General features: G+C 32.8%; 6 protein-coding genes and 1 long non-coding RNA gene across 7 annotated transcripts; 2 read left to right on the top strand and 5 right to left on the bottom strand.

The window, feature by feature from the left end:
- Window positions 1-59: 59 nt before the first annotated feature.
- Window positions 60-1742, bottom strand: LOC107369379 (uncharacterized). The gene is made up of 2 exons (XR_001570287.3): window positions 1610-1742; window positions 60-1510 (listed from the first exon to the last, which is right to left on the bottom strand). It is a non-coding gene; the product is annotated as an uncharacterized LOC107369379 (long non-coding RNA).
- A 4774-nt stretch (window positions 1743-6516) lies between these two features.
- LOC107369244 (methyl-CpG-binding domain protein 3-like) lies at window positions 6517-7396 on the bottom strand. Its single transcript, XM_015937175.3, has 2 exons — window positions 7222-7396; window positions 6517-7151 (listed from the first exon to the last, which is right to left on the bottom strand). The coding sequence occupies exons 1-2, from the start codon at window positions 7234-7236 to the stop codon at window positions 6606-6608; spliced, it is 561 nt and encodes a 186-aa protein (XP_015792661.2). The 5' UTR covers window positions 7237-7396; the 3' UTR covers window positions 6517-6605.
- Window positions 7397-8809: 1413 nt separating this feature from the next.
- On the top strand, window positions 8810-11193 carry Pect (phosphoethanolamine cytidylyltransferase). The gene is made up of 4 exons (XM_015937278.3): window positions 8810-9037; window positions 9189-9877; window positions 10360-10491; window positions 10555-11193. The coding sequence occupies exons 1-4, from the start codon at window positions 8929-8931 to the stop codon at window positions 10780-10782; spliced, it is 1158 nt and encodes a 385-aa protein (XP_015792764.1). The 5' UTR covers window positions 8810-8928; the 3' UTR covers window positions 10783-11193.
- Window positions 11194-11320: 127 nt separating this feature from the next.
- LOC107369332 (ribonuclease H2 subunit A) lies at window positions 11321-12713 on the bottom strand. The gene is made up of 7 exons (XM_015937296.3): window positions 12527-12713; window positions 12369-12440; window positions 12172-12301; window positions 12023-12110; window positions 11743-11965; window positions 11548-11671; window positions 11321-11485 (listed from the first exon to the last, which is right to left on the bottom strand). The coding sequence occupies exons 1-7, from the start codon at window positions 12651-12653 to the stop codon at window positions 11362-11364; spliced, it is 888 nt and encodes a 295-aa protein (XP_015792782.1). The 5' UTR covers window positions 12654-12713; the 3' UTR covers window positions 11321-11361.
- A 277-nt stretch (window positions 12714-12990) lies between these two features.
- On the bottom strand, window positions 12991-14515 carry LOC107369325 (ADP-ribosylhydrolase ARH3). The gene is made up of 3 exons (XM_015937288.3): window positions 14428-14515; window positions 14179-14329; window positions 12991-14095 (listed from the first exon to the last, which is right to left on the bottom strand). Exons 2-3 carry the CDS (start codon window positions 14318-14320, stop codon window positions 13191-13193), a joined length of 1047 nt encoding a protein of 348 aa, XP_015792774.2. The 5' UTR covers window positions 14321-14329; window positions 14428-14515; the 3' UTR covers window positions 12991-13190.
- A 345-nt stretch (window positions 14516-14860) lies between these two features.
- Window positions 14861-16622, bottom strand: Mettl14 (methyltransferase like 14). The gene is made up of 3 exons (XM_025162297.2): window positions 16254-16622; window positions 15444-16182; window positions 14861-15283 (listed from the first exon to the last, which is right to left on the bottom strand). The coding sequence occupies exons 1-3, from the start codon at window positions 16533-16535 to the stop codon at window positions 15027-15029; spliced, it is 1278 nt and encodes a 425-aa protein (XP_025018065.2). The 5' UTR covers window positions 16536-16622; the 3' UTR covers window positions 14861-15026.
- A 243-nt stretch (window positions 16623-16865) lies between these two features.
- Window positions 16866-18164, top strand: LOC107369330 (transcription factor IIIA). The gene is made up of 3 exons (XM_015937294.3): window positions 16866-17051; window positions 17126-17749; window positions 17812-18164. The coding sequence occupies exons 1-3, from the start codon at window positions 16920-16922 to the stop codon at window positions 17950-17952; spliced, it is 897 nt and encodes a 298-aa protein (XP_015792780.2). The 5' UTR covers window positions 16866-16919; the 3' UTR covers window positions 17953-18164.
- Window positions 18165-18237: the final 73 nt, after the last annotated feature.

Below are 18237 nucleotides of genomic sequence, written 5' to 3'. Positions count from 1 at the left end.
TGAAATAGACAATGTTTTCAAGTCTTTTTCATATAAAAGTATTTATAAATTGATATTGATTAGAAACAAATAAAAGTTAATTTTACTTGAATTACATAAATATGTTTACAATTTATTGTTTTCAATGAAACAAATGATTGAAATACATGTAAAGGCAATTTCATATGAAATAGTAATTTATCAGGAAAACGTAACATTTTGAACTCTTTTCATTTCAAAGTATTTTTGATTAGATTTGTTAGAAGTATTGTTAGTAAATTGTTTCAAGCTTGTTTCCTTGTGATTCAAACATTTTCAATTCTAACAGTCATTTTAATCTGATTTTGCCTGAGGATCTTTCTTTACCTTCAAGTGAAACAATCAAAGAGTACAAACTGTTTCTGACTGAGTCCAATTGTTGAAGTTTAATTTCAAGTGAAGAATCTATTTTTCAAATTAAAAGGTTTCCTTCCATGTTTTAGGTACACTATTCAATATGAAGAAAAAAAGGAACAATTGGAAGTAATCTTATTGAAATTAATCAAGATGAAATAAGATGAAATATATTAAAAGATGATGATGAGGAAAAAAAACTCAAACAATTTGATGACAAAGGAAAAATTTCTGTGTACATTCAACAAGCCCTAGTCTAATCAATTTTGCATGAGTTACATTGAGATGGGAAAATTGTGTTCATATCTTAAAGCGAAATTGTTTTTTACGCTTGTTTTTGCTATTTCATGTATTAATAGAGATGAGCTTAACCATGGCAATGCATTAGGCTGATATGATTGCTAGGAGTGACAATTGTTTGAGCATTGGAAAGGTTTTAAGCAGTGGGTTATGATAATTATTAGCAATGACAAGGGTCAAATTAGCATCTCTTGACAGGAGATACATTGAAGGATTGAATGATGGAAGGCGAAATAACATTTCTGATTAGCATTAAATTACTTGTAAATCGGATCAAAAATGGAGGGATTAGTGATTGTAATAACCATTTGTAAATGGTAAAATTGAAAGATGAAGGATGAAAGATGAGGAAACTGTATTTAGGATAAAAATGAGGCGAATCAGCGAATCCATTTGTTGGTTTGTTACTTGTAAATGGTTGAAGCTGTATGTGAACTGTTTTTTTGATTAATAAGTTGCTTATTATTTGATAAGTTCAATTGTGTGAATCATCTGTTCCATTGAGAAGAAGCTGATTGGTGTGGCGAAATGTTGACAATGACTGAATCACTGATATCTGGATAAATCAGTCTGGATTGTTGTTACCATGTTTACAGCAGCATCTTTACAAAATCAGTGTAAAGTCAATTTAGTCCTCTTCTTTATTGAATTGAGCCAGTCTATTGAGAGGGTGATGAGGAGGGCAACGGTGGTAATGGTGTTGGTTGGTGGATGAAGATACACTTGAAAAGGATGTTTCCATAATGGAGGCAAATACGGTTATCCGGTCCGCTGGTGAAACCCTCTGAGTTTTGTTAATGTGATTTTTATATTTCTTGTCATAAGCACATGATATTCACTGGCAGAAAAAAAAGAGAGAAAAGAAACTGTTTATTAGTTGAACAGATAAGAGAGGAAGGTTTGTCGACAGGAATACAAATACGAGCAGGAGACATACTGGTTTAACCATTGAGATGGGTAATGTGTTGGTAGTTATTTGGGTGAGCTGTCAGCAATTAATTTGATTTGATATATTGAGTGTTAATGTAATGTTGAACGGCTTTTCCACCAAGCTTCATAGGTTTCCCATTCATTTGTTTACTTATTAGGCCTGATGACTGTTTTTTACTTAACACATTGCATTAGCTTGAGAGGCGGGCATTTTAAACAGCAATTGAATGATTATTTAATGGTTTTTCAATAGAATGACAAAAGTGTCTTTACCTGTTTCATCAATGTTGACATTTTGGGTGAAACTTGGGTAAAGGTTCATCTCTATGCTCGGCTAATTAATGAATGTGCTCAAAATTTGCTCAAATGAAGGTGAAACATGTTCATTAATTTCCTCTCCATTGAAGGAGTTTTAACATGTAACCTGTTACTTGTTGATTAAGTTCACTTTTGTATTATCCTTCTGTCCTCGTAATTACTTGCTTATCTTCAGAGTAAATTAAAAGAGTTATCATCCTTCTCATGTAAAATGCTGGGTGAAGATGGAAAGAGGTTAAAAAGTCTTTATAAATTGTTTTACCTTTACTTTTCATTCCGTCCTTTTAGGATCCATTTTAATTTCTTCGCTTTTGTTTTCCTTCTTTGATGAATCTTATGGCACATTTAACCACAATCTAAGCAACAAATAAACAGCACAAGCTTTCACCATTCCATTGATTCAGGGGAAAATGAGTCAACATGGAGAACATCGAAAAGCCTTTATTAAGGAATCAATTGAATTCAATGTTTTTGTCAGGCTTCATTGATGCTGACAAAACTTGCTAATGGCTGGCTGCTTATTCAATCACTTTAAGAATGATTGGGTTTCCTTTGCTTGTAAGCCTTTGCTAATGAAATTGAATCTGAATTTGTAAAGACATTATTTGAGAATCGTTTGAATAGTGAAAAGCAGATTTGTTAAAAATTGAAAAAATAAAACCAACTTGCTTTGACCAAATTGATAAATCAAAGCATCAATTCATTCTGAATCCATTGAACTCACATTTGCTAAATTTTCACTTGATAACAAATCATGAGAAATGTCGAGTCAACAAAATGTATAACTTTTGTATCATAAAAGTATCAATTTTTAATCAGATTGTTTGTCAGTTCAATCTTGATTCAGTTAAATGCATGCAAAATCTTGATTCACCTGTTCACAGTGTTTCTGTATGGACTTTATCCATGGCTAATAATGAACCTGAGGCTTTGCACATTGATTTTGCAGTCTTAATAAGCTTTTGTTGCAGTTGTTTAAAAAGAAACAATTAAAACGGTTATCACATTTGTGTACAAATTGACACAAATACTTAACGAAAAATGGGCAAAAATTAATTTCTTTAAAATTTAGACCCTTTTAGTTTGTAGGGAAATCAGAACTGAATCCATTTTTGCGACTCAAAAGTTTCTCTGATCAATATTTTTCAAGGAAATCGAGATCAAATTTGAAACTTCGATCGCTTTTTGTACAAGTTTGAGACCAGCTTTTTTCATGCAACTAATGTTACTGATGTAATTTGTAATGGCTAATGCGAAAATGGACTTATTTTGAGGAATAGAACTTTCCGTTTTCTTTGAAAGAGGTTAGTTCGATTATTAGTTAAACTGACCGCATTCTGTGTGCATAAGAGTTAGAGAGGTGAAACTTATTGTTTATCCATAAAAAGTTGTTGATACAAATCATGGATCAAATACTTTTAACAAAGTATCAATGGTACTCCTGATTTAGGCCATTGGGCTTAAAACTTTGAGCCTCAATATTTCGAGTATGGTAGAACCTGCAGTCATCATTATTTCACTAATTTGATTCTAAACTAATTAATAATTCAATTCTATTCAATAATCATCCATTAGCGCATTCTAAGTATATTATTTGGGCTTTAAATGATCGAGAAACATTTTATTTGACAAAACAAACTCATAAAAACCCATTTCTTGGCTTTTAAATCATTTTTCTGGTTAAACTTTGAAATGAAATGCAAAAAGTAATGCCAAAGGCTGAAACATTTGAGTTAAGAGTTGAAAATTGCTGGGTTTGTAAAGGAACAAAAACTGTGTCTATTGGTGCTATTAAATAGTTCCGCTGATGGACAGTTACCTAGAAAATCGAGGTCAAAGTTGAAACTTCGATCGCCTTTCGGTCAGCTATGGAAGCAGATTTTTCACCAAACTATTTTTCCCTGATGTGCTTTTTGATGGAGATTCAGAAAGTGGTCTTATATTGAGAAATGACATTTTCTGTTTCTGTAAAACAGGTCAAGTTTAATTTTCGGTTAATCCGACTTCATTCTGTGACCTTATATATTAGCGATCTGAAACTTATTGTTTATCCATAAAAATTGTTGATACAAATCATGGATCAAATACTTTTAACAATATTTCAATATTTCTCTTGATTTAGGCCATTGAACTTAAAACTTTGAGCCTCGATATTTCGCGGATGGCATCAACTACAATCATCATTTTCTGACCAAACATTAGATTTTATTATGGTCTACAACACTATATGATTAAATACCGAATAAAATCCAAGCTAATTCATTTATTGATGAAGATTCTTTCGTATGCATAAGATTTGTGTTTGATAAACATTCAACTTTATAAACCAAGTCTCAGATCTGTCAACATAATTAATACAATGCTGTAACTTTTTCTTCAGAATCTTGAATGATTCAATATTTCAATATATTATAGTCCATAATGATATATAATGTTTGGTCAAAGAATAATGATTGCAGGTAATGTCCTTTTCGAAATATTTAGGTAAGAAGTTTTTAGACCAATGGAGGAAAATCAAGAGAATTATAAATAAATTGTTAAAAGTATTTAATCCATAATGTATGCTAACAATTCTCATTTACAAATAATAAGTTTCAGCTCGCTAATGGATAAAGTTACAGAATGAAGTCGGCATAACCGAAAATTGAACTTGACCTGTTTTACAGAAACAGAAAATGTCATTTCTCAATATAAGACCACTTTCTGAATCTCCATCAAAAAGCACATCAGAGAAAAATAGTTTGGTGAAAAAATCTGCTTGCATAGCTGACCGAAAGGCGATCGAAGTTTCAACTTTGACCTCGATTTTCTAGGTAACTGTCCATCAGCGGAACTATTTAATAGCACCAATAGACACAGTTTTTGTTCCTTTACAAACCCAGCAATTTTCAACTCTTAACTCAAATGTTTCAGCCTTTGGCATTACTTTTTGCATTTCATTTCAAAGTTTAACCAGAAAAATGATTTAAAAGCTAAGAAATGGGTTTATATGAGTTTGTTTTGTCAAATAAGATGTTGCTCGATCATTTAAAGCCCAAATAATATACTTAGAATGCGCTAATGGATAATTAATGTGTATAATTGAATTATTAAGCAGTTTAGAATTAAATTAGTGAAATAATGATGATTGTAGTTGATGCCATTCTCGAAATATCGAAGCTCAAAGTTTTAAGTTCAATGGCTAAAATCAAGAGAACTGTAGTTAAATTGTTAAAAGTATTTGATCTATTATGTGTACCAACAATTTTTATGGATAAACAATAAGTTTCATCTCTCTAACTCTTATGGTCACAGAATGCGGACAGTTTAACTAATAATCGAACTAATCTGTTTTAAAGAAAAATAAAAATTTTATTCCTCAAAATAAGTTCATTTTCTCATTAGCCATCAAAAGTTACATCAGTATAATGAGTCTCATGAAAAAATCTGCTTCCATAGCTGACCGAAAGGCGATCGAAGTTTCAACTTTGACCTCGATTTTCTAGGTAACTGTCCATCAGCGGAACTATTTAATAGCACCAATAGACACAGTTTTTGTTCCTTTACAAACTCAGAGATTTTTCAATTCTCAACTCAAATGTTTCAGCCTTTGGCATTACTTTTTGCATTTCATTTCAAAGTTTAACCAGAAAAATGATTTAAAAACTAAGAAATGGGTTTTTATGAGTTTGTTTTGTCAAATAAGATGTTGCTCGATCATTTAAAGCCCAAATAATATACTTAGAATGCGCTAATGGATGATTATTGAATAGAATTGAATTATTAATTAGTTTAGAATCAAATTAGTGAAATAATGATGACTGCAGGTTCTACCATACTCGAAATATTGAGGCTCAAAGTTTTAAGTCCAATGGCCTAAATCAGGAGTACTATTGATACATTGCTAAAAGTATTTAATCCATAATTTTCACTAACAATTTTTATGGATAAACAATAAGTTTCACCTTTCTAACTCTTATGGTCACAGAATGAGGTCAGTTTAACTAATAATCGAACTAATCTGTTTTAAAGAAAACGGAAAGTTCTATTCCTCAAAATAAGTGCATTTTCTTATTAGCAATTGCAAATTACATCAGTAACATTAGTTTCATGAAAAAAGCTGGTCTCAAACTTGTACAAAAAGCGATCGAAGTTTCAAATTTGATCTCGATTTTCTTGAAAACTATTGATCAGAGAAACTTTTGAATCGCAAAAATGGATTCAGTTCTTATGTCTCTACAAACTAACAAAGTCGTAATTTGAAATAAATTAATTTTCGCGTGTTTTTACTCATTTGTGTCAAATGTGTTATTCATTGTGTTAATTGTATCTTTGCAGTAACAACCGTGTTTCAGTGTCATATGATCTCGGTTTATTCAGCAAACTCAAAGCATCGGTGCTTCAATCTCAATATTGATATCACAATTGATCCTGAGCTATTATCTGAAAATGCACTGGCTGCTTGCAAAAAAGGAAAAGTTGCTGAAACTCTCAAAAAAGCCGAATTCTTCAAACTATGAGTTGATTCATCTCTTGGTTGAGTCTTAATTACGATCCAATAAGAATTGTATAGAAAATAAAATTAACCCGATAAATAAATTGGAACATAAACTCAAGTCGTTATAAATCACTTTTATTTGAATATTAAAAAGACATTAAGTAAAAGAAAGTCGATTCATTTTGTTATATACAATGCATTACAATTATTATTGGTATTTACAATATTGACTTTTTTCATAATCTTGTAGCGCTAAGGCCAATTCACGTCTCAGTGAGTTAACTACCTCTTCTTGTTCACGAATATCGTCATCAGATATAATAATAGTTTCAACTAAGGGTTGTTTAGGATCCAAAAAGACATCCGGGTGCGCGTCCAAGACGCTTTTTTCAGCTGTTTGTCCGATAATTGGACCTTGGTTAAGATGTAGGGAACTTATGACACTCCTAAAGGCTGTATCGTTTCCAATATGAGGTCCCACTGGTTTAATATTATCAGGCAAATCGAAACTTTCACGAGAATCGGAGCGCAAAATGGTCGCTCTCAATCCTTCCAAACGCTTATACCAAAAGAGTTGTTGTGGCTTTTGAGGTGAGATATTGCCAATATCGGTTCTAGTGGTAAATGTGTTGTTGTCTCGCCGTGATTGGAGTCGTGTTTGGGGTCGTGATTGGGATCGTACAATAGTCACAGGTTGTTTGCGGAGCTTCGACGAAGCACTTCTTTGCTTCTTTTTAGATTTGAGATCTTTGGACTGAAAAAAAGATGAAGGGAAAATCAGTAAAATGAGTAAAAAGTCGACTCTAACATTCAGAAGTACTTACAGTTTTGTGAGCCATAATCGTGGAAGCAAAAATATGATAAAGGTAAAAAAGGTAGGTACAGAGAGCTTGACTTCAGGTCAATTGTTGAACAGTTTGTCACAATAGTCACATATAAACTGACTTATTCAGACTGCTTTTTCACAGCTATATACCGATTATTTAAACTGCTTAAGTTTATTCAACATAAACAGTTTAAGTGTCGATAGTTTTTTAGGTAGAAAATTTTAATCTGTTAATTCTGTTAATTCCTACTTATGTTAGTTTATTGCCACAAAATTCATTAACATTGGATTTGAATGATAATTAGATTAAATTTTTTAATAAATTTCACAAAAAACGATTTCCAGAAGCTTTTATTTGATAATAATCATGAAAATACGGAACATTTTGAGAGACAGAAAATTTTGAAGGCTTTACTTAATACCAGCAACGACCATAGCATGGTTTAAAGCAATATCCTTAAATTGATTGTTTTTTTCATTCTCAGCTTTCCTCTTGTAGACAGATTTTTCATCAATTGCTAGACCAATTCCCATTCATTTCCCATTCAGAAGCAACGATTTTGGACATTTCACCAAATTTCAACCTTAATCTTTGATCCAAATGTTACTTTTGTTACCGCGATGTTGATACGAAAAATTAGTGCATATATAGAGTCATCTAGTGGGGCCCAATGAAACTAAGTGTTTCTGTAAGATGTTTGATATCGAATTGATTATTCGCATTCTTGAATATCGCTTGTATCTTCAGTTATTTCAGTTTATTGATCGAGTTTACTGATTCTAATTGTAATCATAATGTAACTTTAGGAGGGATCTATTAAATCAACCTAATGATTCATCTTCAAGTGTCTCCGTAAATTGAAACTCAGAGTGTAATCAAGAAATTTTCTGGTTGTGTTTCTCGTGTCGGCATATTTTTCCTTTCTACTTCTTCCAGGAATTGTTTTATTGCATTAGTTATTGATCAGACTAATCGATACAGCCTTGTTAAAAGTTATCTTTTCATATTGCGTGTTAATTATTAATGTTTGCAAGAGGTGATTCAGATAGCATATCTTAGACGAGGAGTTAATAAATGATTATTGATCATATTTCGATGACGAAAATTGTGTATATGCATCTCTCCTGGAAATGAAAAACAGGGCAAAGGGTCGTTTTACTTGAAATTCAATTTAATCCATCTGTTATCGGACAATCAAGTTCAGTAGCCTATCTGTTTTCACGATATTTAATAAGATAATTGGCAACAGAATCAGTAGTGTTCAATGACTAGACTAATAAATGAAAAGAAAGTAAAAACTGACATTGAAAAGTAGAAGGATAAAAGGCTTTAGAGATGATTGAAAGAGAGAGAGACAGAGGGAGATATATTACTTGTAAATCCACTTGATAATCAAAACTATTAATCCCTCCCCATATATATTATAAAAATTATAATCTATAATTTAATCTTGTACAATGAAATCAATACTATAAATAAGCTAGTCAAGCTTTGTATGGCTGAAGGGGGTGGACTAGAGCCACTCAGCCATATATCGGCTCAACTTTCAATGTATTTACTGTATTTAAAAATAAACTCTCCTCACCAAGCGAAAGCACAACACATATTTTTTCACTCATCTGTCTGTTGTGGCTTAGGAGCACCTCACACATCTTTTAAATTATCTGAATCGGCTTTACTGTTCAATTTCATCACTCAGTCACCATGAATGGAAACGATTCTAAGAAAGCTCGTAAACAAGTTAGAGTTTGGTGTGATGGGTGCTATGATATGGTGCATTATGGACATGCAAATCAACTTAGACAAGCCAAAGGTAAGCAGATATCTTTTTACACTTCCTTCTGGTAATCTATGTTGTTACAGTGTTGATCTATTCTCTCATTTTTCTCGTTTTGTTCTTACTTGAATTCAATCTTGACTATGAAATTAATTTTTTTGCTCTCTAATTCCTCTTAATACTCCAGAAATGGGTGACTACTTAATTGTTGGTATTCATAATGACGAAGAGATAGCAAAACACAAAGGACCACCAGTTTTTAATGAAAAGGAAAGGTACAAAATGGTTCGAGCCAACAAATGGGTTGATGAGGTTGTTGAAGGTGCTCCCTATGTCACAACTCTTGAGACTCTAGATAAATATAATTGTGATTTTTGTGTCCATGGAAATGATATAACACTTGATGCTGAGGGTCTTGACACATACCGCTTAGTTAAAACTGCTGGTCGTTATAAGGAATGTGAGCGAACTGCTGGAGTTTCAACTACCGATTTGGTAGGCAGAATGCTCCTTGTGACCAAAGATCACCACCATTCATCGGATAAAACACCTGATAGGGAACAAGCATCCTCAATCAGCCGAGACTCTACTTCCCATTCACCATGGACTGGTATATCTCAATTTTTACCCACCACCAGGAAGATTATTCAATTCTCTGAGGGAAAATCTCCTAAACCGGGCGATCGAATAATTTATGTCTCAGGAGCATTTGATTTGTTCCACATTGGTCATGTTGACTTTTTAGAAAAGGTTGCAGCCCTTGACGGTTTCGTAATTGTTGGCCTCCATTCAGACCAGGTTGTCAACAGTTATCATAAAAGCAATTATCCCATAATGAACCTTCATGAAAGAGTACTCTCTGTCCTTGCTTGTAAGGTAAATGATTACGACTATTTACATTTTTTACTCTACTTTCTTTTACTCTCCTTTCTCGATTTATCAAATTAACTGATCATATTTTTCTGTCCCACTTTGCGCGGGATAATTTTAAATCGTTCTTAGCTAGATTAGCAAGTTTATCTCAAGGTAAATAATTATCGTACTCTCCTGAACTTATTGTTTAGTTTTACACCAAGTATACCATGTCAGACAAAGTTTAACAACTGTCAACTTGATAAATCAAACCAACCATTAATGAGCAAGAGAAATTAAAAGACCTTGAGATTTACTTGCATTAGTCATCAAGGAAAATTTGTAGCTTCAGTTGGCGAAATAACATTTTCCGTTAAAGCGCAATTAAAGTTAAAATTTATATGATCACGTCATCAAAATTTTAATTGTTAACTGGTTTTGATTTATTGATACTAGTTACGTTTTACCACATTTCAATAATAATTTTAAAAATCCTTCTCTTACAGTACGTCAATGAAGTAGTGATGGGAGCCCCTTACACGGTTTCACAAGATCTTATGGATCATTTCAAAGTTGATTTAGTCTGTCATGGAGACACACCTTACAAACCTGACCTGAATGGAAAAGATCCTTATGAAGTAAGTTTTGACCAGATAACCAAAATAGGTATAATACTAATTCATTTTTTTCTCATCTTCCAGGTACCAAAAAAATTAGGCAAATTCAGAGTTATTCCAAGTGGAAATTCGCTACGAACTTTTGACATAGTCAACAGAATTGTTAAGAACCGTTATGATTATTTAGCTCGTAATAATGAGAAAGAGATGAAAGAAATAGCAGCTTTTGAGGCGTTGAAAGCTTCTAAAGAAAAAACGATGAATAGTGATTCAAATAACAATAGTAATCATAATGATGTTACAGCTCAGTAATTTTTTGTTACTGTAACCTTTTCTCCTTTATTATCATACCAACACAGCAGTTTTTCTTATCTCTTTTACAATTGATTGTTTTCCTTTATTGTGCTAGCTAATTCATTCACGATTCTGTCATTTCTTTTATTATCTTGAATTGAGACTAATCTAACAAAAAAACCAAAAATGAGAGCTTGTAATTAGCTATCGCTTATGGTTGTTTTAATTCCCAAATAAGTTATGTAAATTAATTACAATTTGTAAAGAAATTACTGTTCAATTTCTTTGCTTTTCTATTATTATGACTGTTTTTATAGTCAACTTTTATTTTCTTTTATGAAAAAAACTTGTAAAATGAAGAGATAATATAATTATTATTTGCACGAAGTTCATGATTAACAATAAAGCTACGAATTTTTTCGTTAGCAATTCAAATTATTTTATGATTTAGACGGAAACCAAATTCATATTTCAAGTCGCCATGCGATTTTCAACTAAACAATAACATTTTTGCAGTTTGGATAATAAAAACAGCAGCAAATAAATGAGAATGAAATAAAAAATTAGAAAGTCTTTATTATGGTCTTCAAATCAACATTAAATTTTAGATAAATCAGTTACTCGATGAAGACAACGATTTTTAAAGAATGATGCTTGTTTCTTAGAGTCAAAAAATTGATTCATGTTTTTATTATTCGCAGGCTTATTGTCTATTTCCTCCCTGTAAAAAGAAAAGATGAGCATAAATAAAAGGAAATTCAAAGGCCTCAAAATTTTTATTACCATTCACATTCAATTGCTTTTGATTCCAAAATTTCGTTGGCAGTAGACCAGCTAAAACGTACAAAGGATGGAAAGCCAAATACAGGATCCAAATTATTTTGCAGAAAGGCTTTGGTCTTAGGATCTATTAAGAGATTGAATGAAAATTGATTTAGTTGGATAGATGTTTCAAGATTAAATGCAAAACTTATTTACCTCCTGGATAACCAGATCCATAGTCTTCAGGATTTTTAACATCCTCTAAGAATCTCCAATTAGCAATGATTCTGTCTCTGATAACTTTAGCACAAATACTAGCAGCACTCACGACGGAATATTTTGAATCAGCCTTTTGAGCAACTGTAAACTTGATTGCTGGAAATCGTGCACTCAATTTGTCTTTATATTTGGCCTCAGGACCAACGGTATCGACATACACCTATTGAGTAAATTCAAATAAGTACAGGTATGTTTCTAGTATTGAACGTCAACTTACTTCTTCTACATTGACTCCTTCGTCAATTGCATTTTGAATAAGGCCCATGGCAGTGTCATGCGATAGTGCGTTGAGATTGTATTTAGTTCTGCAACACCAAATTTCAAATTAATAAACGGCGAATGAGCGAAAATGTGAAATCAACAAACCTTCTAAACATTGAGTTGCTAATCGTGACAGGAGATAAAACATTTGTCATCCAGCCGAAATTATCAATTTTACCAGCGCAAATTCTATTGAATATTTCCTCTCTTTTGTTTTCAGTTAAACTTTTAGAATCTACAGTAGATAAAAAATTGAAAAATTAGACCAACAGAAGATTCAAATGTGATAAAATTAACCAAACCTGCAAAATCTTGTTTCTCCATCTTGGCTTTAACATCAATAGGAAAGTATGCAATTCCATAAACCATAGGCCCTGATTGGGGAGAAAAAACTCATCCATTTGATTAAACCTGAATCAAATTTATAAGCAAGGTTCAATAAAATTGTAAAAATTTTTACCGAGCACAGGTCCTCGTCCAGCTTCATCAATACCAAGCATACATGGTTGTTTTTTAGTGGCTTCTGGTACATCTGATTTGAATAAACAATCTTTGGAACAGTTATTTAGGAAACTACTTAAATCCATGATAATTAAGTTTGTAAACAAAAATAACAAAATTGTAATCGAGTGTTTTTCTTAATATTTATAGTCATTTAAACCGCGCGAAAGAGCAGCTGATTTCTTACAAGTTACTTTGTTAGTATACCGGTCAATTGAAAAAGCGGATAATTTAAATCTCATATTCAAATTTCATCTGTAAATATTGAGAAGCTCAAGCTAAATGAAAATTGATGAATTCTTCATTTAATTATATCAGAATGTAGAGTTTTTAAAACACCTTTGGAACTAGAAGTAATGCGATATGCTGATAAAATAAGCTCCGAAGCTCATAAAGATGTAATGAAAAAAGTTCGCTCAGGAATGAAAGAATATCAACTTGAAAGTTTATTTCGGCATTATTGTCATTACAATGGTGGAGCTCGACTCCTTTCATATACTTGTTATCTGTGGATCTGGAATAAACAGTTCGGTTCTTCATTATGGTCAGGCTAGAGCTCCAAACGATAGAACCTTAAAAAATGGCGAATTGTGTCTCAATTTTGGAGCATAATGTGAATGCTTTTATCGTTTTTCGTTTGATTCAGACTGATTATCAACAATTTTATGAAGTTCATCAGCTAGTTTAATGGTATTATCAGAAGCCTCACAGTGTTCAATCAACAAAGGAGGTACTTTTGAATCACCATGCAAGGCACCGGATATGGCACAAGCCATTGAAGCAATTGTATCTGTATCACCACCAAGAGAAATGGATAAAAATAAGGCACGAAGAAAAGGGTTATCTGTTTCGAATAATTCTGTAGGTGCTTGAGCTCGGACAAACGAGTAGACAGCTGACGGAACAGATCTCTGAGCTGATACTGAGTTGCCGAAGATATCAGCAATGTCTGCCGGCAAAGGATCTTTGTTCCTGTGTTTGCCTTCAAAAATCTGCAACATTTCTAGTAAAGCTTTCGAGTAAATTTTATCCTTGTCTTGGCAGCCATCCTCGATTTTTTCCATTTTTTGAGCCAGTTTTTGAAGGTAGGATAATGAATCAAATGGCTGACTAGCTCTTAAGGCTTCTCGAATAGCATGACATTGAAGTTTAGCTCCATTTACTCCTTTCACATTGGTATGAGTGATCTTGGAGCAGTTGTCAACCATTTCATTGAGCTTATCGTCAGATAAATTGATTCCATACAAGGCAACTGGGGCAATTCTCATAGCAGCACCATTTCCATAGGACCCTGTCCCGCTAAATTGACGCTTAGCTGGTCCAAAGGGGTCTGCATACTCTTCAATGTGAAGAGCAGCAAAAACTTCAGTCACTCTTTCTCCATATCCACGTTTAGGGTTTTCGAAATAATCTTGAGCGAATCGTTTAGCTAGATCTGTAGCATTAAATCCTTTATTAGCCACCAAAGACTGAGCAACAGCACGAGTCATTAAAGTATCATCAGTAAAAGGAAAAATTTGATTGTTACCTGCATTTAAGAATGGTAAAACATCAAGTAAAGGTAGCATCTAAAATTGTAAAGGTAGCATTTACAAGAAATAATTTACTCACTTTTCCCAGCAACTAAATTGTTGAGGTAATTTTGTAATAATTTTCTTGAAATAACTTCATCATTTTCAAAAGGAGCTCCAAATGTGTCACCGACATGAACACCAAGTAAACAACCTCTAAAACGGCTTCTCAATTGATTCATCGGGTTTCACTGCAAGAGTCATAAACAAACAACACAGTAAAATAGTCAAACTAGCAATTTATTTTTATCTGACACTTCATTAAAATATACTCTGGTGATTTACTTACATATGAGTGTATAAATTCAGATTGCAAAGTATCACAATTCAAAGTATTAATTCTTGAAATTTAACTTTAAATCAAACCTTCATAAAACCAAAGTGAAGACTTAAGCAAAATAAAACCTTGTGCAAGTTCGTGGGATTAGCCATTTCTTATTTTCACTTCTCTTTTTGATACCAAGCTGCACAACAACTAAACCCTAAACTAGGGTTTATTCTAGACCCGAGCAACGATTATATCATTCTTTGACTCTTTTTATTTTAATTATTATTATTTATTATTTATTATTACCGATCATTAACCTGGTAGTAATCTTGAGATTAGAAACTGAGGTCAAAAACTCTGTTCTGCGCGGTAAAGTCAATAAAATTTATCAACTTTGTTAAGTTGACTTGGGGACTTTTAGTTATATCTTGTAATAATCTAATATTTTGGTGAGTGATGGAACAATTTTGTTTTGAATTTAATTAAAAAAAATTCCAATGCGATGGATTTGATGAGAAATGAAGATATAGGAAATGTTATAATACAAATGAAACATTGAAAACTAATTAAAACTATAGAAAATACATTTGTGAAAATGAGTCAATTGTCAATTAGGCTGATTATCTTCTAATCATTGTTGATATCCTATTATTGTTACCACCTCTTGGCATTGATTGTTGATGTGGTCGGTTTTGAGAAATCGGTCTGTTTCCAACTGTTGATTGACTCTTGTTTTTGGGCACAGGCGATTTTGGTCTAAGGCTTTCAATCTTGTCAGTTGACCCAGTTAAGTGACTATTTGGAGTTTCAAAGTTTTTCAAGTACTTATCAGCGTTGAAGTTACTGTTTGTTAATCCAGGACCAACAGTTAACCAGCCTAATAATTTAAGAAAAAATGACGTTAGTGGTAGATTAAGAACAAACAATAATGAAAAGAGAAACCATCAACATTTCAACATAACAAGTTCGCTCTCAAGATTAGATCAATTTTACAATCTTGCGAGTTGATGATTTTGCTTTAATAATAAAATTAATACCTGGTCTAATAGTAGTGTCTCGTCCAAAAACATGCAATCTTCTGCGTCCAAGGCAAAAATGTTCAATAATATGAAATATTTCTTCTGGCTTATCGACCGATCCGTATTCAGGTTCTTCACTGATTATCAAATCTATGTCAACGTTTGCATGAATAAAATCTCCATCGGTACTTCTGCGAACTGTGCCTTTAATTCCCATGAGACAATGTTCTTTTGTTCGTTGAAAAATTGCATTAGATTCTAAATTCTTTGAAAATCCAGGATTTTTAATGTTTGTTTTTATCCAGCAAATATCTTCACATCTACGGAAACCCCATTTACGTAAACAATGGCGACCCAAATCAAGACCTTCACTAGATCCACACCAAAGAAAAACAAAACTTCTTTGAGCAGCTATATCTTCAATGGCTAACTTTTCAATCTCCTCCCAGTTCCAAAAGTCCATGTTGGTAGCTCCTCTTGTTCGTTGATATTCCTCCAAAGGTGGTTCAATTAAAATCACATCGAATTTGCACTTCAAATCTTTCAATGAAAATTCTCTTAAATCACATTTAAGGTACATAGGTTTAGTGTTAGTTTCACGGATCCTCTCATCTTTTCTTCTTATGAGCTCTTTTAGTTTAGGATATTCATCAAACCTTTCAGCTAAGCCAACATCTCTTATAAAGTTTTGAGGTCTTTGTCCAGTATCGACAAAATGTTGACAGTAATCATTGTGAGGATTTGCACTTTGAGTTCCCTTTAAATACAAATAAAGAAAAAAGTGAAAGATTAAAATTTTCTTGAACCTTACATCACTGGTCTTCTCACCTTAGAAAATATGCTTGAATCAGTATAGATTGGCGCGGACTCACGAGAAATTCCACTTTCAACTGAATTTCCATTTTCAATTTTATTTGTAAAATCAGATGGGTCACGATCTCCGTCAGTACCAAGAAGAGTTCTTAATTGAGATGGATCACAGCGGAAGAGCTTACAAAGTAGATCTCGTCTCAATTTGGATTGTTGTTTCATTTGATGTTTAAGTGATTTAGTTTGCTGATCACTTTTAATCCCATTAACACAATCTTTGGCATCGGTTTCTGCAACCATTATGAGTATTTGGTACTCTACGGAGATCAAAGAGTACTTGAAACAACTAAGAAAATGATGATTTAATGTAAAACTTATTTGTAAACATCGATTTTGTGAACAGCTGTGAAAGCACAAAAACAGAGCATAAATAACAGGGCAAATTATCAAAGTTCAAGAAATGATTGAGTGTTTAACCATTAAAAAATTGAATTCACGAATTTGATTACCCAATCAATCATCTACCCTACCTTTTTAAATTATTAACTGATTGAAAAAATGACCGAACCTGAAATGGCCAAATCCGGCATAACCTAAACTGGTCCAACTTTGCACAATTATTATAACACCCCTCAAGTATGCAAACATTTGTTTTCAAAATTTTAATTTTTCGCAGATGGTTTAATGTGCATAATTTTTAGCATGATTGTTAATATGGCTCAACCAAAACTATTTCACTGTTCGTTTGACGAGTGTGGTGCTTCGTTTCCAAGTGCTTTTCGTTTGCAGCGTCACATTCGAGCTCACAAAGGAGAGGTAAGAAAATCAAACATGTGTTCGTGATGTTCGTTTCAAAATCATTATTTGTGCTTTGTTTATCTTCTATCTAGCGCCCGTTTATTTGTGACATCGAAGGATGTGATAAATCATTTACATGCAGATCTTATCTGAATAAACATAAAAAACGGCCTCACAACGTTGAAGAGGATTTCACGCCGACGAAAAAGCGAGAAAAACGATACAATTGCGAAAATTGTTTCAAGGAATTTAAAGATAAGTTCTTGTGGAAAATCCATTTGGCCCATCATACCGGTGAAAAACCTTTCAAATGCGATAAATGTGATGCTGCTTTTGCCTTGAAGTCTCGTCTCATAAGACACAGTGCTCGGCATTCAGGTTTTCGATGCAATCAAGAAGATTGCGACGTTGTTGCTGAAACTTGGAATGAACTTCGTAAACACGTTGCTACAGCTCACAAAAAAACGAATGAATGTCACATTTGTGGTAAAATCTTCACGCAAAAGTCAAATTTGGTAGCGCATATAGATGCTCATAAGTTTAAATGCCCTGCGGATGGATGTGAAAAATCATTTGTTCGCAAAGGACAATTGAGAGAGCATGTTGAAGATGTTCATCTAGAAAATTATGCATGTGATTATCCAGACTGTGGTCGTAAATTCACCGATCCCATCACCTTAGCGCAACATAACAATAAACATTCATCCAATCCAGAGGTAAGAATGTAAATTAAAATTATGTATTATATTTGCTCACTGTTTTTTTATTTGATCTACAGAAATCCAGTGAAAAACGCAAAAAACCGATATTTCCTTATCGTAAAAGTCTGGCTCAAGAATTATCTGGATTTGATGTAAATGAAGATGAATTAGCTTCAATAATTAATCGTGATAAGGAGTTCCGTAAAGAAATGGTCTGATTCTCTGATTTAAAACCAACTATGGAACCTTGTTTGATGTCAAACTGCATATTGTGTAAATGTACCCGTGTTGTCATCCTTGTTATTACTTTACGAGCTTTTGTGAAAATATTTATTTAAATCATTAACTTATTGTTGTTTGAACCTGAATTGTTCACCAAACAGTCAAAACCAATAACTTATAAATATAAATAATGACTTACATCCATCAACAACATATCGTAAAGATTTTTTCGTGGTAAAAGACGAATACTAACCAACTGTTTTGGAATGTGATTGTAATTA

This window comes from Tetranychus urticae, chromosome 3 (genome assembly GCF_039701765.1).
Source record: "Tetranychus urticae isolate SD_2017Ah chromosome 3, NJAU_TeUrti_SD_1.0, whole genome shotgun sequence".
Lineage (NCBI taxonomy): Eukaryota > Metazoa > Arthropoda > Arachnida > Trombidiformes > Tetranychidae > Tetranychus > Tetranychus urticae.
Note: the sequence above shows the minus strand (reverse complement) of the source record. Positions and strands in the feature narration are given on the sequence as shown.